Source organism: Lotus japonicus, chromosome 2, assembly GCF_012489685.1.
Source record: "Lotus japonicus ecotype B-129 chromosome 2, LjGifu_v1.2".
NCBI classification, from domain to species: domain Eukaryota; kingdom Viridiplantae; phylum Streptophyta; class Magnoliopsida; order Fabales; family Fabaceae; genus Lotus; species Lotus japonicus.
Window position 1 is genome coordinate 81,625,445 of NC_080042.1, and position 21,617 is coordinate 81,647,061.

The 21,617-nt window shown below is 38.2% G+C and overlaps 3 protein-coding genes across 3 annotated transcripts; all 3 read right to left on the bottom strand.

Moving 5' to 3' along the window:
* Window positions 1-5,690: 5,690 nt before the first annotated feature.
* Window positions 5,691-10,339, bottom strand: LOC130737117 (F-box/FBD/LRR-repeat protein At3g14710-like). Its single transcript, XM_057588886.1, has 6 exons — window positions 10,235-10,339; window positions 8,359-9,237; window positions 8,064-8,201; window positions 7,719-7,882; window positions 6,782-6,882; window positions 5,691-5,767 (listed from the first exon to the last, which is right to left on the bottom strand). The coding sequence occupies exons 1-6, from the start codon at window positions 10,337-10,339 to the stop codon at window positions 5,691-5,693; spliced, it is 1,464 nt and encodes a 487-aa protein (XP_057444869.1).
* A 3,026-nt stretch (window positions 10,340-13,365) lies between these two features.
* Window positions 13,366-16,162, bottom strand: LOC130740197 (uncharacterized). Its single transcript, XM_057592713.1, has 4 exons — window positions 16,014-16,162; window positions 14,316-15,244; window positions 13,832-13,969; window positions 13,366-13,711 (listed from the first exon to the last, which is right to left on the bottom strand). The coding sequence occupies exons 2-4, from the start codon at window positions 14,388-14,390 to the stop codon at window positions 13,442-13,444; spliced, it is 483 nt and encodes a 160-aa protein (XP_057448696.1). The 5' UTR covers window positions 14,391-15,244; window positions 16,014-16,162; the 3' UTR covers window positions 13,366-13,441.
* LOC130737119 (F-box/FBD/LRR-repeat protein At3g14710-like) lies at window positions 14,431-19,029 on the bottom strand. The gene is made up of 3 exons (XM_057588887.1): window positions 18,790-19,029; window positions 14,607-15,244; window positions 14,431-14,449 (listed from the first exon to the last, which is right to left on the bottom strand). Exons 1-3 carry the CDS (start codon window positions 19,027-19,029, stop codon window positions 14,431-14,433), a joined length of 897 nt encoding a protein of 298 aa, XP_057444870.1.
* Window positions 19,030-21,617: the final 2,588 nt, after the last annotated feature.

Here is a 21,617-nt window from a genome sequence, read left to right on the forward strand (position 1 = left end):
GAATTGAGTACGAGGGATTGCACATTATCTGTTCTAAATGTGGCTGTTATGGGCACTGGTCCAGGGATTGCATAGCGGCTCCATTGACTTTCATGCTGACACAACCGGCGGTTTCCTCCATGGCTGACGACCAAGGAAAGCAAGCAGGCTCTACTCGGGTGGCGGTGCCGGAAAGTGAGGCGAACGTAAAGCAATCAGAGACGGTTACAAATCTTGACGTCATTATGGGCACGGATTCGGTGGAGCATAATGAAAGCACATTAAAAGTTGACTCAGCAATTAGTGTGGCAACGGAAACTACTGATCAGGGGAACGAAATTTTAGGTGATTGGCTGGTGGTTACTAGAAAAAAGAGAGGCTCCACTAATCAGGGGAAAGTTTTAAGTGGAGGTAAAGTGGGCTCCAAGGAATCTCCCAATCCCAAGACTCCAATTCTGTTAAAAAAAACTGCTGCTATTTCAACAGAGGTTCTCCCCGTGGGCCCCGCGAGTGGAAAGGAAAAAGTGGAAAAGAAGGGGAAGGAGGTGAGTGGCACGCGTGAGCAAGATCGTGTGATGGCTGCGAAGGGAGAGACCATCCCATGTAGTGGTGGGGTCCAGCTATTAGAAAGGAATTTTGGGGACAAGGTGTGGATCAAAAAGAGGAAAGAGGGGCCCACCTTGATCTCAAAAGGTAATGCAAAGTCACAAAACTCAAAGTTCCTGGCCCCCACAGGTGATTTCCAATTGGGACTTAACGAAAAACCTCAACTTCAATCTTCAGAAAAGGATACTGCAACAAAAGTGAGGGAATACTTGAGAATGCATGGTGTTAAACCTATGATCTCTGGACAAAGTCCTTCTTTCTTGTCCATCGAGCAACCTGTTGTTGTCTTCCAAGCAGGTACAGAGGATGGGAGTGGGATGGGAACTAGACCACCAGACGAGACCTGTGGAGTTTCTCTGATGTTGGGGACTGCAGATGGGGTTCAGGAGAAAGGGTCTGCTCTACGTTCTAGCCATGGCGGGTTGCCGGGTTAATTGTCGGTGTTTTTGTTCCTCTCATAATATGGGTTTTAATGTCTGTACAACTAGATTTTTCAGTCCTTTCTTGGAATGTTCGTGGCGCAGCGAACGCGATGTCTAAACGACATATGAAAGAGATGGTTAAAAAGCACAAACCAGATCTTTGTTTTATTTTAGAAACTCATGTCCAGTTCTGTCAGCTTCAGAACTTCTGGCTCAAGTTGGGCTATACACCAGTGGGGATAGAAGAAGCTCAAGGACATGCAGGTGGTATTTGGGCTTTAGTTAGAACTGACGTTCGTAACTCTGTGTCGGTTCTTTTCTCTCATTCGCAAGCTATTACAGTTAGAATCTCTTCTGGCAGCTTGACCTGGGTTTGCTCAGGGGTGTATGCCAGCCCTATCCCTGTGAATCGGCAGTTGATGTGGGCTCATCTTCGGGATGTTGCCAATGGTCTGATGATGCCGTGGGTTCTGCTAGGGGATTTTAATGATATCTCTGCCTCCTCTGAGCAAAGGGGAGGTGTGTTCTCCCCGGCTCGTGCTCGGAATTTTGTGGATCATATTAACAGTTGCGGTTTGATGGACATTGGAGCCTCCGGGTTGCATTTTACGTGGTTCAGGAGTTGTGTGGGGAGATTACCTGTTCATAGAAGACTTGACAGGGCTCTTGCCTCCTTGAGTTGGAGAACCTGTTTCCCTGAGGGAGGTTTGGAGGTTCTTCCCCGGCTTCATTCCGATCATAGTCCCATTCTTCTTAGATGTGGTAGTAAGATTGAGAGTCGAGGTCAGCGTCCCTTCAGGTTTGAAGCAGCTTGGACCTTGCACCCCAGGTATAAGAAGGTTGTGGTAGACGCTTGGGCCAAAAGGAGGCCGCAAGTTCCAGATGCTCTTCAAGAGGTTCGTGTTGACTCCCTTGAGTTTAATCGGACCATCTTTGGTAACATTTTCCGGAGGAAAAAACATATTGAGAACTGTATTGCGTCTGTGCAAGCAAAGCTTGAAGCTGTTGATTCTGCTGCTCTTCTTCTCCAGCTGGAGAGGTTGAAAAAAGATCATGATGACATCCTTGCTCAGGAGGAGATGCTTTGGTTCCAAAAGTCTCGGGAGAAATGGGTCAGGTATGGAGATAGAAATACCGCTTTTTTTCACGCTCAGACAGTTGTCAGACGTAAGCGAAACCGTATTTCAAGCCTTGTTCTCCCTGATGGTTCCCGGTGTAATGATCTGGCTACGCTGCAGCAGGGCGCCATAGATTTCTTCAAGTCTCTTTTTGCTGACACAGTGGATATTGATACTGCTTGCTTGGCCACCCCTAATCTTCCCGTCATTCCGGCTAACCGCCTTCCATCTTTGATTCGGGAAGTTACTAAGAAGGAGGTTTTCTGTGCCCTCCAGCAGATGGGCTCCTTTAAGGCTCCAGGACCTGATGGGTTTCATGCTGCTTTCTTTAAGGAGTACTGGGATGTGGTAGGTGAGGATGTTTTTCACTATATTAAGCATGTGTTTGAGACTCAGCAGATTGATCCTGCTCTTGGGGAAACGTTGGTGGTTTTGATCCCTAAGTGTGATTGTCCGAGTACTTACAAGGATTTCAGACCAATTAGTTTATGTAATGTCCTCTATAAGCTGATTACTAAGATTTTGGTCAACCGAATCAGGCCTGTGCTTAATGACATTATTAGCCCTATGCAAAGTAGCTTTATCCCTGGGAGGTGCACTAGTGATAACGCAATTGCTTTGCAGGAGGTGGTTCATCACCAGAAGAAAGTTAGGAAGAAAGGTGGGAACTTGGTGTTTAAGCTTGATCTTGAAAAAGCTTATGACCGTGTTGACTGGAGATTCCTAGAACAGACCCTTCTGGCGTTTGGCTTTCCTGGTGTGTTTGTTAACCTTATTATGACCTGCGTTAAGGCTTCTGATTTGTCCATCTTGTGGAATGGTGAGAGAAGTATCTCTTTCCCTGTCAAGAGGGGCCTTAGGCAGGGCGACCTGCTTTCCCCGTACTTGTTTGTGTTTTGCATGGAAAGGTTGAGCTCAGCGATTTCAACAGCAGTGTCTGAAGGTAGATGGGATCCAATTTGCACTGTTCGTAATGGACCAGGTTTGTCTCATCTATTTTTTGCAGATGATGTGTTGCTCTTTGTGAAGGCCAAGAACAACCAGGTGAGACTTCTGAAGGAGCTTCTTGACTTGTTCTGTCGAGCCTCAGGCATGAAAGTCAATGAAGCAAAATCTAAAATCTTGGGGTGTAATGGCATGAGTAATCAGAAGAAGAACAGGATAGCTGGCATTGCTGGGTTTCAATTTACGGCTGATATTGGCAAATACCTTGGCTTCCCAATTTTTCAGCGTCGTGTCAAAGCTAGTGATTTTGAGTATATTTTTGATCGGATTAATGGGAGGCTCTCTGATTGGAAATGCAAGCTCCTTAATAGAGCGGGTCGTCTTACGCTTGCTCAGTCGGTGGTGTCTTCCATGCCTGCCTATTGCATGAGCCAAGTGTGGCTTCCCCAAGGCACTTGTGATCGGCTAGATTCTGTTGTTAAAAATTTTATTTGGAAAGATCGGCATGGGCGAGGTATTAATCTGGTGGGATGGGATCAGGTGGCAAGACCGAAGCGTGATGGGGGCCTTGGTCTTCGAAGAGCTCGGGATCATAATGTAGCGTTGTTGGGAAAACAGATTTGGCAATTGGTGACTAATAGGGACAAACCGTGGGTTAACATGATGAGAGCTTCTTACTTTCCTGATGCTGATTTCTTGTTTGCTGGAGATAGACCGGGTTCCCCGGCTTGGAAAGCTTTTGTGAAAGCTCGTAACATTCTTCTCCCTGGGTTTGAATTTCAAGTGGGTGATGGTGGGTCTCGCTTCTGGTACTCTGCTTGGTGCTCGCCGACTGCCTTGTGTCACTCTGTACCGTATGTGGACATTCATGATAGAGAGACTTGTATTAAGGATATCTGGGATAATGGGGGTTGGAATTTTGATCGACTTTGGACTACCATTCCCGTTCAGATTGCAAACCACATTCAGAGTGTTGGGTGTCGTATTAACCGTCATGTTCAGGATGGCTATCGCTGGAAAGGTCATGTGTCAGGTCTGTATTCAACAGCAACAGGGTATAGGTGGCTCCTGGAGCAGCGTCAGTTGTTGGGGGATGGTCCATCGGACCCTAGCGCTAATTGTGTGTGGATTTGGAAGCTTAAAGTCCCTCTCAAGTGCTCCATGTTCATCTGGTTGGCATATCGGGAAGCCTTGCCTACTAACTTATGTCGTTTCCGGCGTGGCATGGGTGTGGATGCGGCGTGCAGTCGTTGCACCAATGGAGACGAGACAGTGTTGCATTGCCTCAGAGACTGTGCAGCTGCTCGTACCATTTGGCAGCGAATAGGTTTTGACACGAATGGTGGTCTGTTTTCCAGTGTAGATGTGAAGGTTTGGCTTCGTGGTTTGCTTCTCCCGGTTAACCCGCTTGCGATGTCGACTATGTGGTGGGTGTGGCGCGCTCGTAATGTTTGGTGCATGGAGCAGAAGTTGATCCCTTGGCAAGCTTTAGTTGCGAACATTCATGCCATGGCCTCTGATATTGTGCGCGTGTTTGCTGCTGATGTTGGCAGCCTCTTCCAGGTCCCGCGGCTGGTGAAGTGGACTCCAGGGCTCCACGATTGTGTGGTGGTGAATGTCGATGGCAGCGTCAGAGGAGAGCCCAGCCGGGGTGGTTTGGGTGGCTGCTTTCGGAGTGATCAGGGCCAATGGATGGGCGGCTTCTTTGGGTTCATGGATGATGCTTGTATCCTTCATCTTGAGCTGCAAGCGCTCTTCCATGGTTTGTCCATTGCGTGGGAGCGTGGGTACAGGAGAGTGGACTGTCAATCCGACTCCTTGGATGCAGTAACGTTGGTTCAGTCAATGCCTCCTTCTACACATCTTTATGCATCTCTGATCTGGGATATCAAAGACCTCCTAGACCGGGATTGGTTGGTGTATCTTCACCATACTTTGAGAGAAGGTAATGCGTGCGCGGATTGCTTGGCTAAACATGGAGCAGGTCAAGGCGAGGCCTTGGTGGTGATTGAACACCCCCTTCCTAGCTTGGGGTTGTTTCTTCTCGCGGATGCGTCGGGTTTCTCCTCTATGAGGACGTAGTTTTTCTCTTTTTTCAGCTCATGTACCAAAAAAAAAATATGTTCAAGACTAAATTTAAGTACTGTAATATGTCAAATGAGGATTTCTACCTTTCTCTATTTATATGCATGGAGGGATACTAAGAGTTGGGTAGCATTAAAATAGGACTATTCGTATTCAACTCCACTTTGGCCCCGTTTGGAAAAACAGCTTAATTAAGCGCTGCTTTATGACATAAGCAGCGCTTATTCATAAGCTATTTTTAAAAATTTTATTGAAATAAATTGAAAATAAGCTATATATAAGCATAAACTCTTTTTCATAAGCTATTCAGCCATCCTGAATAGCTTATGAAAATAAGCTCAAAACAGCTTATGGCCTCTCAAACACTGGCATAAGCACTTATGCTATCAAATAAGCTCTTCCAAACGGGGCTAAATTTATCTACTGGTTTAAGAATTAGCATTAAAATAGGACCGCAAACACAGCCAGATACAAAAATCTCTATCCATATCCAAACTTAGCAAATCCCAAAGGGTGAAGTGTTACCTTCTCAAGTTCAACCAACAGACGACGGCAGGGCGGCGGTGATGGCCGGCGACCGGAGGAAAGCGGTGGTGCGATGAGCGCACGCCGCTGTGAATGACAAGAATGGGAAATGAAATGACATAAATTGACTACTTCACACAGTTTATAAATGTCAAATAAATAATGTTAAATAACTCAGTGACGGAAATATGATTCCTCTCAACTAGCGACGGATTTTATTCCCAATCCCATCTAACATTTGACAAGAGTGTTGATATGTTATTATTGCCTATTGGTTCTAATAATTTGTTGGAAATTCTATTTTGGTCTCTACAAAATATTTTCATATGATTGCAACCCTCAAATTATGGAAATACAAATAAATAAATTATTGTATCTAAAGGAAAAATTTAAGTGTGTGAAAATTTTAAATTATGAAAGACAAAATGTTCCACATAACATAACACAAATTCGTGGATGAAATTGACTTAATCATTGAATTTTTGAAAACTTGATTTAATAATTTTTTTAAGGACTAGAAACTATGAAATATTTGTATAGGTATCATTTTATATTAGGTGATAGCTCAAGTGGTAGGAGCTGGGGACATATGGGTTGGGTAGGAAGAGGTCCAGGGATCGATTCCTGCTCGGGTGCAATTTAGAGTCGTTCCTGACGTAATCATTAATTCATCAGTAGAAATATATATATGACTGCAAAATCCAATTAAGACATAATCAGTAAATAAATTACTAGAAAAATAAGAGTCTTAGATTTGGTATGTTTTTAAGAAATGTAAGTGAATTTCACTAGTAACCTTTTCTATCACCAGATGACTTAACCTTTCAAATGTGGGAAGATCTTCCAATGAATTTTTTACTAACAGCAGAACCTGTTTAAAATGTTGATTCTTTGTAATCAAATCAAATAAAGACTATGAAATGAAGAATGAAACAAATTGAGTGGGAAGATCTTCCAAATGTGCTAACATAGTCCTTTGGCAGAATCACTAACGAATATATATTTTTATGTTTCAGGAACTAATTGACTCACAGGGCACGATGCAAAATGATAGTTTACTCAATTTTATTCTTTTGGTTGAAGAGGGTGAAGGTAAAATACCTTCTTTGACCACTGAAACTCCAACCTTCACATTTTCAAATTGCTTCAGAAGCTTAATAGAAAGAGCCACAGTTTCTAGCACATTTTGCTCGTTAAATTTGCTGCAGATAGATCAAACACAATAGTGTGTGGTAATAGATAACCATTATAGATGAACCCAGAAAGCCGCGAAGAACAAAACTTTGACAGTATATGGATGATTAGAAGGAAACGGACATGTGAAGTCCACTATTAAAACCACTTGAAGCAGAGGTACTTTTAAAGTGACACACTTTATTGTTGATGACCAAGTGCAATTTCTTGTCTTATAAGTTCTCAGAACTTGGAAATCCAGATGAAGCTTTCCAGAGTTATTAGAAGTTCCACCAATAAACTTAACTCCAGGTAAATTCAGGACAGTGAGGGATGAAAGATAAGCAGAGGTGGGAAATATTCAGACAAAGTAGAACCATCCATATACACAAAGTTTATAAAGAATTTTTTCTTCCTTTCTTGGAAGAATAGGGATCTCTATCATCCAACTTATATTTACCCACACTGAGCTTACTTTGTGTAGAGTGATCATATATATACATACGGATTTCAATAGACATTCAAGAGAGATACGAGTGTATACTCAACATTTTCCTTTTGTGTATTTTCTCCCACACTTACTAGTCAATAAACTTTCCTTAACATTAAGTGACAAAGGTTTTTGAACAAAATAAGCATATTGCTCATTAAAATAAGCAAATCCATGTAATCTGGAATGAATAAAAAAATGAATTACAATATATAAAGGCAGAGAATAACCATGTATTATTGAGCTTCTTGTGAACCTTCAATAATTTACACGGTTGAGAATTCTAAATTAAAACTGCAACATTTCTCGAATGAGAATAGCTTCTCTTTTACTTCTTCCAAAGTGGGGTTGAATAGCTTCCATTTGGGGATGAACCTCATCTTCTTCAAGGCAAGAGCATTTCCCATCACAAATTTAGCAAAATTTAACTGATGCTCAGAACCTTTAAATTCCTCAAACTTCACCACTTGAAGAGTAGTTAGCAAACATTCAGGCACCGGATCATAATTCAACAGTTCTTGGTCAGACTGTAGTAGGTTCTGATTATCATCATCATTCACCAATAAAAAAAGATCATTATTATTATTAAATAATAGCTCCGAATTTTCCAAATAAGACATAATGAAAAACTCAATTAGATATAAAGCTTATCGCTAGTCACAAAATGCAAATATGCAGAAGTTTTCAAGTATGTTTATAAACTTCAGTCAATGAGTCTACCTGAAAAACAAGAGTCTTTAGATTTGGTGCTTTTAGAAGTAATGCCAAAAGGATTTCACCAGTAACATCTCCTAGCTCCAGATAACTTAACATTTCGAATGAAGGAATATTTGCCAATGAATCTTTTGCTAGCAACACCTGTTTGACAATAATATATTGTTGAGTGATTTGGTAATTAAATAAAATGAAGAATGAAACAACTATGAAAATATTTGCAACATGAATAATACTAAAGATCAATATTTATTCCCTTATGTTGTTATATGATATGGATGAGGTAGATAAGAAAATATACCTTACTCGACCACTTCTGAAACTTCAAACATTCCACAGTTTTAAATTGCTTCAAAATCTTGCTAGAAAGAACCATAATTTCTTGCTCTTGTTCGTCCTTCGTCCAACCAATATGAATATCAGCATCAACAATATGTGCTTCAGATAGATCAAACACAATGGGGTCCGGTAATGGATAATCATCATAAGCGAATTCTATAAGACGGGAAGCACAAAACTTTATGGTAGGATATGGATGTTTGTGTGTAGCGTTCTGTATTGAAACTACTTCAAGCAGAGGTGCTTCTAAAGTGACATACTTTAGACTTGATGACCAGGTGCAATCTTCTGTCTTATAGTTTCTCAGAAGTGGAAAAATAAGGTGAATATTTCCAGAGTTATTACAAGTCTCACCAATCAAACTGATTCCACGCAAATGAAGGACTGTGAGGGATGAAAGACAAGCAAAAGAGGGAAGTTTAATATTGACACAACGATGCACACTTAGCCCCAGTTGCTCTAAGGACATGAATTCCATAAGGGAATGAGAGGAAAGGACAGCTGAATCAATACAAAGTTTTTTTACTCCGCGCCTTACAACAGCGGACATCCACTGATCCACATAGGAATGGTAGTTTTCTATTAAAGTAAGTTTGGCACTCTCAATGCTTGAACTATTCAGATGAAGTAGTACCCTGTTGACAAAGTTTAAAAACATTTCTTTGTTTATTTCCTTGCCTGTAAACCACTTTTCCTCGTCTATAAAATCTAGTTTGGTGATAAATGTCCATTTGTATCTCCAACTCTTGGATAAAACGCTTGTAGCAACTGCAATTTTGGTAGGAAGAAAAGAAAGAATGTGACCAATAATGAAGTCAGGGAGGTTGCTAATCTTGTCTTCCTGCAAAAATAATTACAAGCATTATTATATATACCGCCACACATAACAGTGTCTAAAAATTGATGAAGTTGAAGTTTGAATAAATAGATGATAGTAATATGCTCAAGACTAAATTTGAGTACTGTAATGTAATATGTTGGAATGTTGTTTCTCAGGAATCTCATTCCCATTACCAGTAAAGTCATTTAAGTAAAATAATTTAGAATCTCTCTCTTCCCTAAAAATTAAAATTAGTCAATCAAAATCATCTTTTTTAAAATTAATCAATATCATATTTAATGTCATCTAAAGTATTTTATTTAGAGAAAATAGGAGGTGCGCTAACAGTGTAAACTAGTTTTACACATGCACCGAATTCATTACTTTTATTTATCACGAAAAAGTAAATCTCTATTTACCTATCCCAATTCCCTAACCAACGAGGAAAATGTTATTGAACAACCATCTTAATTTTTTTTTAATACTGACATCGGTGTTGAACAACTACTTAGAGATGATACTGACAATGGTGAAAACGTGATAGAACAAATGATTTTTCAGCTTAAAAAGCTAGAAGATTAATATAAAAATTTATATTTTATATAATATATTAAATCTCTTTAAAATTATTACAAGAAAATGCCTCTTTCACATTTTCGCCTTAGGTCCTGAAAAGTCTGTACACGGCCATCATGAGAATGTTACTTTCCCAACCTCACATTCCCGGGAATATTTTGAGATGCCTATCTACCAAACCCCGATAGGTAAAACATGTTTTCACACTCCAAACTACACTCACTTGCACTTGGTTAGAGATAGAAACATAAGAGAGATAAATAAAATATAATGATATATGATGTGCTATGTATTTGTTTTAATAAGTTTCACTACCAAGCTTAACAAAACGTAAATATCACACATAGAGAGTAAAGAGGCAAAGGGTGAGGGAAGAAGAAGAACTATCAGCAAAGACTAATCACCAATCTAAAAAGGCCAGGCAAATGGTGAAGAGTGTTACCTTCTCAAGATCAACAAATAGACCAGGAAAGGGTGGCAGTGGCGGTGGCCGGCGACCAGAGGAAAGCAATGGTGCGGCGCTACGATGATGGAGGAGTTGAGACATGATGGAGGAGGTGCAACGCGGTGAATGACTTGAATGGAATATGGAATGACTTAAATAAATAATTACTGCTCTACTATTTTGACCTCTAATTGACTAGTCCTATTTTAGAGGGTAATTTACCCGTAATATTTGGAATAAATTGTATATGTTATAATATTTCCATTTAAGTTCAATTTGTAATTAATATTGATTAATTCCTTTTAATGAATTTCTAAATTTAAAAGATAAAAAATAATTACCATTGATTATCATTTAATGGCTACATATTGAGTTTCAAAAATAAATGTCGGCATAATATTTTTTCCTAGTTTTTATATTTGGTTTAGCTTGTTTTTATTCCTGTGGTCTCTGAACTGAGCAAATCCATCAATTTTGTTACTGCTGATGCTCATGACGCGTTGTCATCGGATGGACTTTTTGATTGGAGTATTGATGATTCGTAATAAATTCCTTATTTTGCTACACATATATATATATATATATATATATATATATATATATATATATATATATAATCAAGATCCGTTACGTTTTTCATGTCTTGCAATTTATTTTCTGGTTGAATCAGAATCAAGTAATTACTCTTAATTCTATGGCTTTTTTTTTTCCTTTTTTATCTTTGCTTGATTTGATGTAAATTTGAAGAATAATATGGGAGAGATTTAATTAACAAATAATAGAGATATGTATGGTAACTATTGACTCTATCTCATTTTGTATGTTTTTTTTTGGAACGTATTTTGTATGTTTAATGTTATTTAATATATGATATATTTTCAAAATAATAATATTTAATTATTACTGGTTTGGAACGGTTCGATTGGGCCAACCCTGATATTTCAGAAGGAAAACTTCTATTTTAATGGATTGTGTCGATTTATCTTTTTTTTTCCAATGATTTGGGCGGGCTTCACAGCCCAACAAACAACCAAAAAACTACATCCCTCTACAGAACAAAGTAGAGGCAGCATCAGCTGCAAAAGCTACATAACAGAAAGCAGGTAATGTCTCCGGTACTGTTAGATCGAAGGATTGCGATAAGCCCTTCTTTGCTAAGGCATTCGGCTACAGCGTTAGCCTCTCTAAATATATGTCCCCAAACCACATGAGTGAAGCGACAGAGAATGGCGCGAATCTGATTAACCATTGGAGCACATGCATGGGACGCAGCACAGCCATGACTAATGAACTGAACACAAATATTTGAAGAAATATAGCATCAGTGTCGGGCCGACGCTAATATTTCAACTCTAAAATGAATGTTTCTTGTAGAGAACAAGCAAGAGTCATATCTTATTTTTTAAACAAGCCGAACATATTTATGGAAAGTCAAACCTAGCCTACTTATTTGATATTTCCATCCCGCGCTCATGTGACACACATATATCATTTGCCACCTCACGTGAAAGATGACTAATAAGAGACATGTCGTTGAGAGATCAAAACCAAATTTTGCAAATTTTATATGGACAAAATACTTGGTGGATGCTTTGGCCAAATATGCGATGAGAACGAGATGCAGGTGGCAGGTCTGGAAGCTACCTCCGGCGTTCATTGTACCCCTACTGTGTCAGGATGTCCTTTCTTAGTTTTGTTTAATTTTCCGTTGTAACAAAAAAAAAGTTAGATTTTTTTTCTTCTATTTAAACCCTATTCCATGGAGCAAAAAAAAAACCTATTCCTCCTCACCGGATTAGACCACTTACATTCAAGCTCCAATTTTTCGCATAGGATTGCATCCCTCCAATTATAAAAATATGTATAGTTAATCCTTATAGTTAGTTAGCAAGGTCACATATACTTGCAAATAACCTAACATGGCAACTGAAGTGGAAATTCAAACACATCACTACTAAAATATTTCAAAAGTTGGTAGCAATTTACTTGTGGCAGTAAAACTCCACTAATTAAAAAAAAAACTAATTATCGAAGTCCAAAACCACCACTAGTGCACAAGCAGGGTCACATTTCATCTACACACCAACTATGGACTTAGATCCTCTCCAGCATCACACACTGTTCATCCCCTCCATCACATTTCATGTTTGCAAACATGGCTGACAGCCCCAAGGCTTATGCCTATATGAAAACACCATTATTATCTTTGCTCTTAACAGTTCCTTATTGTTTTAATATCATGCGCCTTATCTTTCTTGCTCAAGTTAATTTTTAGATAATTTAAAAGCTATTCACAACTTAAAAGTAGTGGTAGAGGGTATATATGCTTTTTCTTTTGGTTTGGGCCTACAAAAGTACTTTTGGGTCTGGTGTAACTTTGCATCATTGTGCTTGAAAAATTCTAAACCACATGCCGCTAACTCACTTTTAACCCCAAACCAACTTTCATCTCAACTCACCAAATTGTGACTTCTACATTCGCCCAACTCACTTTCAACCCCAAACTCTGTTTTGAAAAAAAAAGTATCCAAACATAAATCACATTACAACCAACTCACTTTAACTCAAACTTTATTTTGCAAACCCGCACTCACCCAAACTCCAAACTCTGTTATAAAAATTGAAATTGAAACACACACTTAAACTTGGACACTAAAAGCTCTTTGGATCACCCAAGCTACTATGACCCAGTTTGGAAGAGCTTATTTGAGCTTATCTGACAGCATAAGCTCTTATGCCAGTGTTTGGGAGGGCTTATGCAAACAGCTTATGACCTGTCATAAGCTATTTTCAGCTTATTTTCATAAGCTACTCAGGATAGCTTATGAAAAACAGTTTATGCTTATATACAGCTTATTTTTTATTTATTTCAATAAATTTTCAAAAATAACTTATGAATAAGCGCTTATGTCATAAGCGCTTATGACCATAAGTGCTTAATTAAGCTGTTTTTCCGAAACTTCTATGTTCTATCTACCCACTCTATTGTTTATTTTGTTTCGCCCACACTTGATTAGTCACCCACACTTGGTCAAATAGGTTTCCTTAACACCCCCTGGCATAGAATTTTGCACTAAATAAGAACATGCTAATTAAAATAAGCAAACCCATGTCATATGGAAGGCACATGAAGAACAGAAATGATTTACAATAAAGCATGGAATAAAGTTGTATTCATCTTGTACATTGTAAACCTCCATTAACCTAAGAAAATTCCAAACTCAAAAAACTACAACATTTCTTAAATGAGTACAGCTTCTCTTTTACCTCTTCCAAATTTGAGTTGCGAAGCTCCCAGGAAGGTCTGAAACTCATCATCTTCAAGGCAACAGCATTTTCGATCACAAATTTAGCAAAACTTAACTGATACTCAGAACCATCAAGATACCCAAACTTTACCACTTGAAGAGTAGTTAAAAAACAGTCTGGTACACCATCATAATTCAACGGTTCTTCATCAAGTCGGAGTAGTTCCTATAATGGAAATCTAGATGAATTAGATATACAGCTCATCACTAGTCACAAAATGCAAATCATTCAAAAGTTTGTCTGCAAAACTTAGAGGCTAGCGGTTCAAGTCAATTTAAAACTTACATCAAAAACAAGAGTCTTCAGATATGGTGTTCTTAGAAGTAATGCCACAAGAATTTCCCCAGTAACTTTTCCAAGCTCAAGATGAGCTAACATTTCAAACCCAGGAAGATCCACCAATGAATCTTTTGCTAGCATCACCTGTTTAACAATAATAAATTGTTGAGTTTTGGAAATTAAAGTCAACAGAATGAAGAATGAAACAACTTTGAAATCTTGAATGATCACATGTAATGTACTAATTCATAATATACGCGAAAATATTTGCAGCTAGCATCATTGACTAGCGCACATGGATCCTTATATATATTAGAATTTGAGAGACCTAACTCAACCTAAAAGTTAGCTCAGGAGGTGAGGATTGTCTTACCATAAATAAGGGTTATTTAGAATATATTTCTAGTCAATGTGAGAATTCTCAACAATAGATTCTCTCACTTTCAGTTTTATTCCCTTATGTTGTCATGAGATAGATAAGGAAAAATACCTCGTCCGACCACTTATGAAACTGCAAACATTCCACATTTTGAAATTGCTTCAGAATCTTGCTAGACAGAGCCATAATTTCTTGCAAACTTTCATTCTTGAAACTAAAATTAACATCAGCAGAAGCAATATGTGCTGCAGATAGATCAAACAAATTGATGGATAACCATAATAAGTGAATTTGGTAAGACGTGAAGCACAAAACTTTATGGCAGGATAAGAAAAATCCTCATATGAAGACTCATCATCTATTGAAACCACTTCAAGCAGAGGTACTTCTAAAGTGACATACTTTAGACTTGATGACCATGAACAATTATTTGTCTTATAGGTTCTCAGAACTGGGAAATTAAGGTGAACCTTTCCAGATTTGTTAGAAGAGATATCACTAAACTGGATTCCAGACAAATTCAGGACTGTAAGGGATGAGAAAAGAGCAAATGTGGGAAAACCAATCTCACAATGATACACATTTAGCACCAGTTCCTCTAAGGACTTGTATTTCATAAGGGAATGAGAGGAAAAGGCTTGTTCCTTCTTTGAATAGATGCAAAGCTTTTTGACTCTCCGGCTTACAACAGCAGATATCCAATGATCCACATGGCAAGGTTCATACTTCTCTGATATAGTAAGTGAGAAACTCTGGATGCTTGAGCTATTCAGATAAAGTAGTACTCTGTGCACAAAGCTCAAAAATAAACTTCTCCTTACTATCCTGTTAGAATAGCGCCCTTTATCTTCAAAGTGTAGATCAGTGATGAATGTCCATTTGTATGTCCAATTCTTGGATAAAACACTTGTACGGACTGCATCTTTTGTAGGAAGCAAAGAAAGAATGCGACCAATAATGAAGTCAGGGAGGTTACTTATCATGTCTTGACCCTTATTGGATTTACGCCTCTTGCGGGATTCCATGTTGATAGCAAGTGCCTACAAAAATAAGTACAAACACATTACTATATATCACACACATAACGTTGTCTGAAAATTGAAGAAGATAAGGTTTGAATAAATGGATGATTGCAATGATGCTCAAGACTCCTCAGTCCTCACTGAGATTCAAGTACTGTAATATCATGTGAAATGAGGTTATCTAGCTTTATTTTTTTTACATGCATGGAGATGGAGTTTTTTTACAGTCCCCGAGGGTTAGCTCAAGTGGTAAGAGCTAGGGACATAAGGGTTGGGTAGGGGAAGGTCCGGGTTCGAATCCTGGAAGGGTAATTTAAAGGGATTTTCTAACTTACTAACAACTAACCACTAACATTTGCCTATAAAAAAAAACTATGAAATGGGCAGCATTAACATTGGACTAGCTATTTGTATTCAACTTAACTTTGGCTAGTGGTTTAACAAGAGCATTCAAACTGGATATAAAAATAGAATGATAAGAATTAAGAATTGATAAAGTTTGAAACTTTATCAGATTTCAACAAGCATCACAACATGCATAATGTATTTTACAAAACCAAAATTGATAATATTAGTTTGAGAACAGGTAGCGCATAATGGGTTGCTAACATATAGTACTCGATTTAAACATAAAAATGAGTGATAAGAAATGATAAAGTTTGAAACTTTATCTGATTTCAGTAAGCATTAAGAATAGTGGGTTGCTAATTAGGAATTCTAAACCCTAAATTCATCAAAAGGGTACAGAACAGTAGAACAGTAGAAGTACAGAGTTCATGGTTCTTACCGGTGTTGGTGTCCACGACGACTACGAACCGAAAGAGCTCAATACTGTGAAAAGAGTGGAAGAACAAATGGAGAAAAAAGGTGAAGGAGAATAGCTTCAGAGACTGAGTGAGCTATGTGAACTGTGAAGTGAAGGTGTAATGATGGAAAAGATGTTCTTATATAAAAGAAAGGGTTAATCCTCTACTTGGTCCCTGTGGTTGTGTCGCCGTCTGAAATTAGTCCCTCCTCGGAAAATTTAAAAATCTAAGTCCTCGCGTTTGGAAAGTGTGTGGAGCAGGTCCTCGCCGGAGTTGGGAGCTCCGGCGAGTGATGATTAGGCTTGCTGACTAGATAAATTTTTCTGACGTGGCATTAAAAAAAAATTAACAAAATAAAAAATAAAAAGTAAATAACATATCAGATTTTTTAATTTAATTAGTAAAAATAAACCCAATTAATAAAACTAACCCCTTATAATCTGAAATTAAAATAAAAATACCAACCCTTAATCCGAAATTAACCCCTAAATCAAAATAAACCCCAAAATTAAAATCAACCCCCAAAATCCCCAAATCATAACCAACCATGGAGCTTCTTCTTCTTCCTGTTCCAGCATCACCTTCTTCTTTATGTTCCAACTTCTTCAATTGGGCCATGCCCTCTTCTTCTTCGTTACACCGCCAAGCTCCTGTTATGCCGGTGATGGCGGCGTTTTCCAAGCTCCTGTTTCGCCGCCATCACCGACCGCTTTCCACCATCAACTCGCCTTCTTTCTTCGATTTCGATCTGAGCTCGCCTTCTCCTTATGGAGGTTGGGGTTTTCGTTTGGTATGGATTTGGGGTTTTTGAGATTCACGTTTCGGGTGGGGGTGGGGTGAGGTTGCAGAATTGACAGTGTTGCTGCGGCCATGGGTGAGGTTGCGGGATCTGACAGTGCTGCTGCGGCCATGGGTGAGGTTGCGGGTTGGGGTTTGCAGGTGAGGGTTTGAGGGTCAGGTTTCAGGTGGGTGAGGGTTTGGGGTTTGGGGTTTGGGGGTGAGGTTGCAGGTTGGGATTTGGGGTTTGCGGGTGAGAGTTTGAGGGTGAGGTTGCAGGTGGGTGAGGGTAAGGGGGGGAGAAATCGAGTTGAAGAAGAGGAAGCTGAGGAAGTTGTTCACTCGAATGTGGGGTTCTGGGTTTGAAAATTGATGATTTATGGGTCTGAAGATTGATGGAGATTAATGATATCTGGGTTTTTCCTCTATACATAACTTCAGTTACGCAATTTATAGACAACTCATAGGAATTAGCATAATACAAGGTTCAAATCTACATCCTGCATTCCAAGTTGTACGATTGAGAATCTCTGGACTAGTGTCATTAGATTGGACAACATCATCTCTGCAGAATTAGCATTCCACACGATGATTATATGCCTCTTCCTTGAAGTTGGAGGTTTTTAGTGTAGAAGATGAAGATTGATGATTTTAGTTTACTTCAAAAAGATTGATGAAGATTGATGATTTCTGGGTCTGAAGATTGGTGAAGCTAAGGACAGTTCAAAAAGAATTGGATTAATTTGGGGGAATTGGGATTAATTTAGGGGAGAAATTAATTTTGTATATTAGATTAGGTTAGAATTAGTAATAGGTTTTAATTTTTTTTGTTTAATTTTTTTTAATGCCACGTCAGAAAAATTTATCCAGTCAGCAAGCCTAATCATCACTCGCCGGAGCTTCCAACTCCGGCGAGGACCTGCTCCACACACTTTCCAAACGCGAGGACTTAGATTTTTAAATTTTCCGGGGAGGGACTAATTTCAGACGGCGACACAACCACAGGGACCAAGTAGAGAATTAACCCTAAAAGAAAAATACAAAACAAAAATATATGGGCTCTCTAATATTAAAGAGCATCTCTGAAAACTAGCTTCTTAAGCATTGGATTTGGAGATTGCTAAGCATTGGAGATTGCGTAATTCTTAGTTCTTAAAAATAAGAACTAGTTTCTTATATAAGCCACTATGTTTTATAAGTTCTTAGCATAATTTTTTTTTTCATCTAAATTGTTGTATTACTTTATGAGTTTTGTTTTATTGATTTATGAAAATAAAAAGGGGTTAATCGTCTACTTGGCCCCTGTCTTTGTCTCGCCGTCTGAAATTAGTTCCTCCCCGGAAAATTTGCAAATCTGAGTCCTCTCATTTACAATAAGTCTCGGCGAGTGATGAATTGGCATAGTAACTGGATAAATGTGGCTGATGTGGATTTAAAAAAATTAAAAATAAATAACAAATCAGATTTATTAATCAAATTAATAAAAAAAAATTAATCAAATGAACTAATATTAAATCTATTAACAAATCTAATCTATTTCTAACTAAAAAATCAATTTCCCACCAAATAATAAATAAAAAAAATCCTAAATCAATTGCTTCTTCTTCCTCTCAACCCCATAACCTTCTTCATCTCCAAAGGACCCAGAAATTCACAAAATCAATTCTCCCTCCCCCCAAAATAAGCCTACAATTGCTAATATACTTGATATTTGATTGTGCTATTTCAATTAAAGAACATGATAATTTTCTAAACAAAGAACCACGTTTACGAGAAAGAAAGAAAAAACAGATCTTGGCCAAAACAGGGTCACCGACAGTAAAGAAGCAAAGGGAGAGCAGACACAGAGGAGGGGGAACGAGATCTGGGCGGCCTGGTCGTTCGCAACGGCGGAGAGCGTGCATAGGCGGTGAGGTCGAAACAGAGGGAGGAAAGCGAACGAGGATAGATGGCAGAGAAGTTCTGGTTTGTTCTTCCAACCTCACCGTCGACAGGGGAATCGTGAGAATCCTCGGTGAGGGAGGAGAAAGCGGCGTCGCGGCGGTGGTCGAGGTTGCGAAGCACGATCTGGAAGCTGTCGTCGATGGTGGTTCGCGGCGTTGGAGGAGATGGAGGGAGGTGGTGGTGTGGTGGTCGAGGGTGAGAATCTTGTTCTTGAGAGCGGGAGGAGAAGTGGTCGGAGAGCTCCTTCCTGAGAAGGTTTGGCGCTAGTGGACCCATGGTGGCGGAGCAGAGAAGTGGAGAGGAGGAGAAGAAACCCTAGTTTGTTGATTTTGGGAATGGAGGGAGAAAGGGAGAAGAAGAACGGCAGAGGAAGAAGAAGAAAGATTGGGAATTGGGTTAATTACTTAATTTGGTGGGAATTAGGATTAGGGTGGGGGATTAAATTTGGTTAATTAAATTAGTTAGAAATAGAAATAGGTTTAATTTTGTTAATTATATGATGTGTAATATATTTTTTATTTTTATTTTTAAAAAAAATCCATGTCAACTTCATTTATCCAGTCAGCATGCCTATTCATCACTCGCCGGAGCTCCGGACTCCGACGAGGACCTGCTCCAGACTTATTGCAAACGAGAGGACCCAGATTTGCAAATTTTCCGGGGAGGGACTAATTTCAGACGACGAGACAAAGACAGGGGCCAAGTAGACAATTAACCCAAATAAAAAGTATAAATAATGTGGTGTGGTGAGATCAAATGAATAATGCTAAAAACTCAAAATTAAGAACTTGTGGTTGGAGCGAAATATGCAAAAGTTGTTTATAGCACATGTGGTAGTACAAGCTCACATGAATAGTGTTAAGAACTATTTTGTAGCGGATTATTTGGCTCAGAATGCCTCTACCTATGGCGATGTTGTATGGGTTGAGGAGGTTCCGTTGGAAGCGATTTGCTTTGTAAACTCTGATGTTTTGGCATCGTTGCCCACTTTGATTTATAATATGTTATTTGAGTTAAAAAAAAAACTAAAATTAAGAACTAGGAATGAAGATGCTCTTAAGGTCGAGGAAAAAATACTAAGGTAGCCCAAAAAAATTGTTTTGTTTTAACTGTAAAAAAAATTACACTTTTTTATTTTATTTAGGGAGAGTTGTTTTTTTTTTCCCACCCCATTGCTGCAAATCTCAGTGAGGAGAGCTTAAATGAGTAGAGCTTCTTTTTTGGCATTAGTTTTAACACCCCCCAATTAATCCCTCACCCTACTTTATGCATCTAAATGTCCCAAAAACCCTTAAAAATTAATTTCATTCCAAAAATATCCCTTTTCTTACCATATGACCACTATCATCTTTGTTTGTCACACCCGCTTCACTTTTACTCTCACTTCATGATTTTTTTTGTTTTCACTATTCACACTTAATATATGTGAAATCATTTCATACTTTGTAAGTGTGAACCGAGGTATGTTCATTCTCTCTTCACGTTCTTCCTTTCGTTTTAAGTGTTTCACACTTAGTGAGTGTGAAAAATATTTCACACTCAGTGAGTGTGAAAAAATATTTCACAGTGTTGTTCGTATTTCACACTTTAGAGTGTGAATTTGGTTTGTAGTTCACACTTGGACATGTCAACAGAAATCATTGGGTTCAATTATTAAAAATGTTTTACTTATCTAATCGGTAATGTGTTTTCATGTTTTACTAGTCTAATCCCTATCGTTTTCCTCATAAAGGTACAATTAAAGGGCAACCATCCAATCCCACGAACTGCTCCCCAATGGAGATATCATCGTGACTCAGATGCAAAGGGGTGGGAGATCTCTTACAAGGGGCGAATGACTCAATATCAAAAGGAATTAGAAGAACAAAATCTCATCAAAGAACAAATTGTTGTAGACTTGACTAATGATTAATTTTTATTTATGCTAATTGTGCATTTGTAAGGGATTAATGCTTATGGAGCTAATTATTAATGCTTATATAGTTAATTGTCACTGCAACTGCTACCGCATATGTTACTGCATCTGTGCATCTGTTTCACCAAATCACACTCTTGAGTATGAATTTTGAAAATGTTTCACACTCTTGAGTGTGAAATGAAACTATAAAAAAAATGAAAAAATTAGCTTTTAAAATAAAATTATTACAGTTCAATTTTTCACACTCTTGAGTATGAATTTTGAAAATGTTTCACACTCTTGAGTGTGAAATTAAATTATAAAAAAACGAAAAAACTAGCTTTTAAAATAAAATTATTAACAGTTCAATTTTTCACACTCTTGAGTATGAGTTTTGAAATTTTTTTACACTCTTGAGTGTGAAATGAAACTATAAAAAAATGAAAAATTAGCTTTTAAAATAAAATTATTAACAGTTCAATTTTCACACTCTTGAGTATGAATTTTGAAAATGTTTCATACTCTTGAGTGTGAAATGAAACTATAAAAAACACGAAAAATTAGCTTTTAAAATAAAATTATTAACAGTTCAATTTTTCACACTCTTGAGTATGAGTTTTGAAAATGTTTCACACTCAAGAGTGTGAAATGAAAATATGAAAATATAAAAATATTTCACACTTGAGTGTGAAATTTGAGAATGTTTTACAGTGCTATGCAGAGGGTATTAAAGGAATTTTCAAAAAAAATTAGAGGGTGGGGGAGGGTGAGGGATTAACTGAGGGGATGTTAAAACTAATGCCCCTTCTTTTTTACTTCTTTCAATTTTGAGCCACCTAGCTTCCCGTTGGGCCAGAAACTCACCCTCCTCAAGCAACAACATTATGTAAAATTTTACAAAACTTAACTTATGCTCAAAACTGTCAAAAGTTCAAAGCTTTACCACTTGAAGAGTAGTTGGAAAACT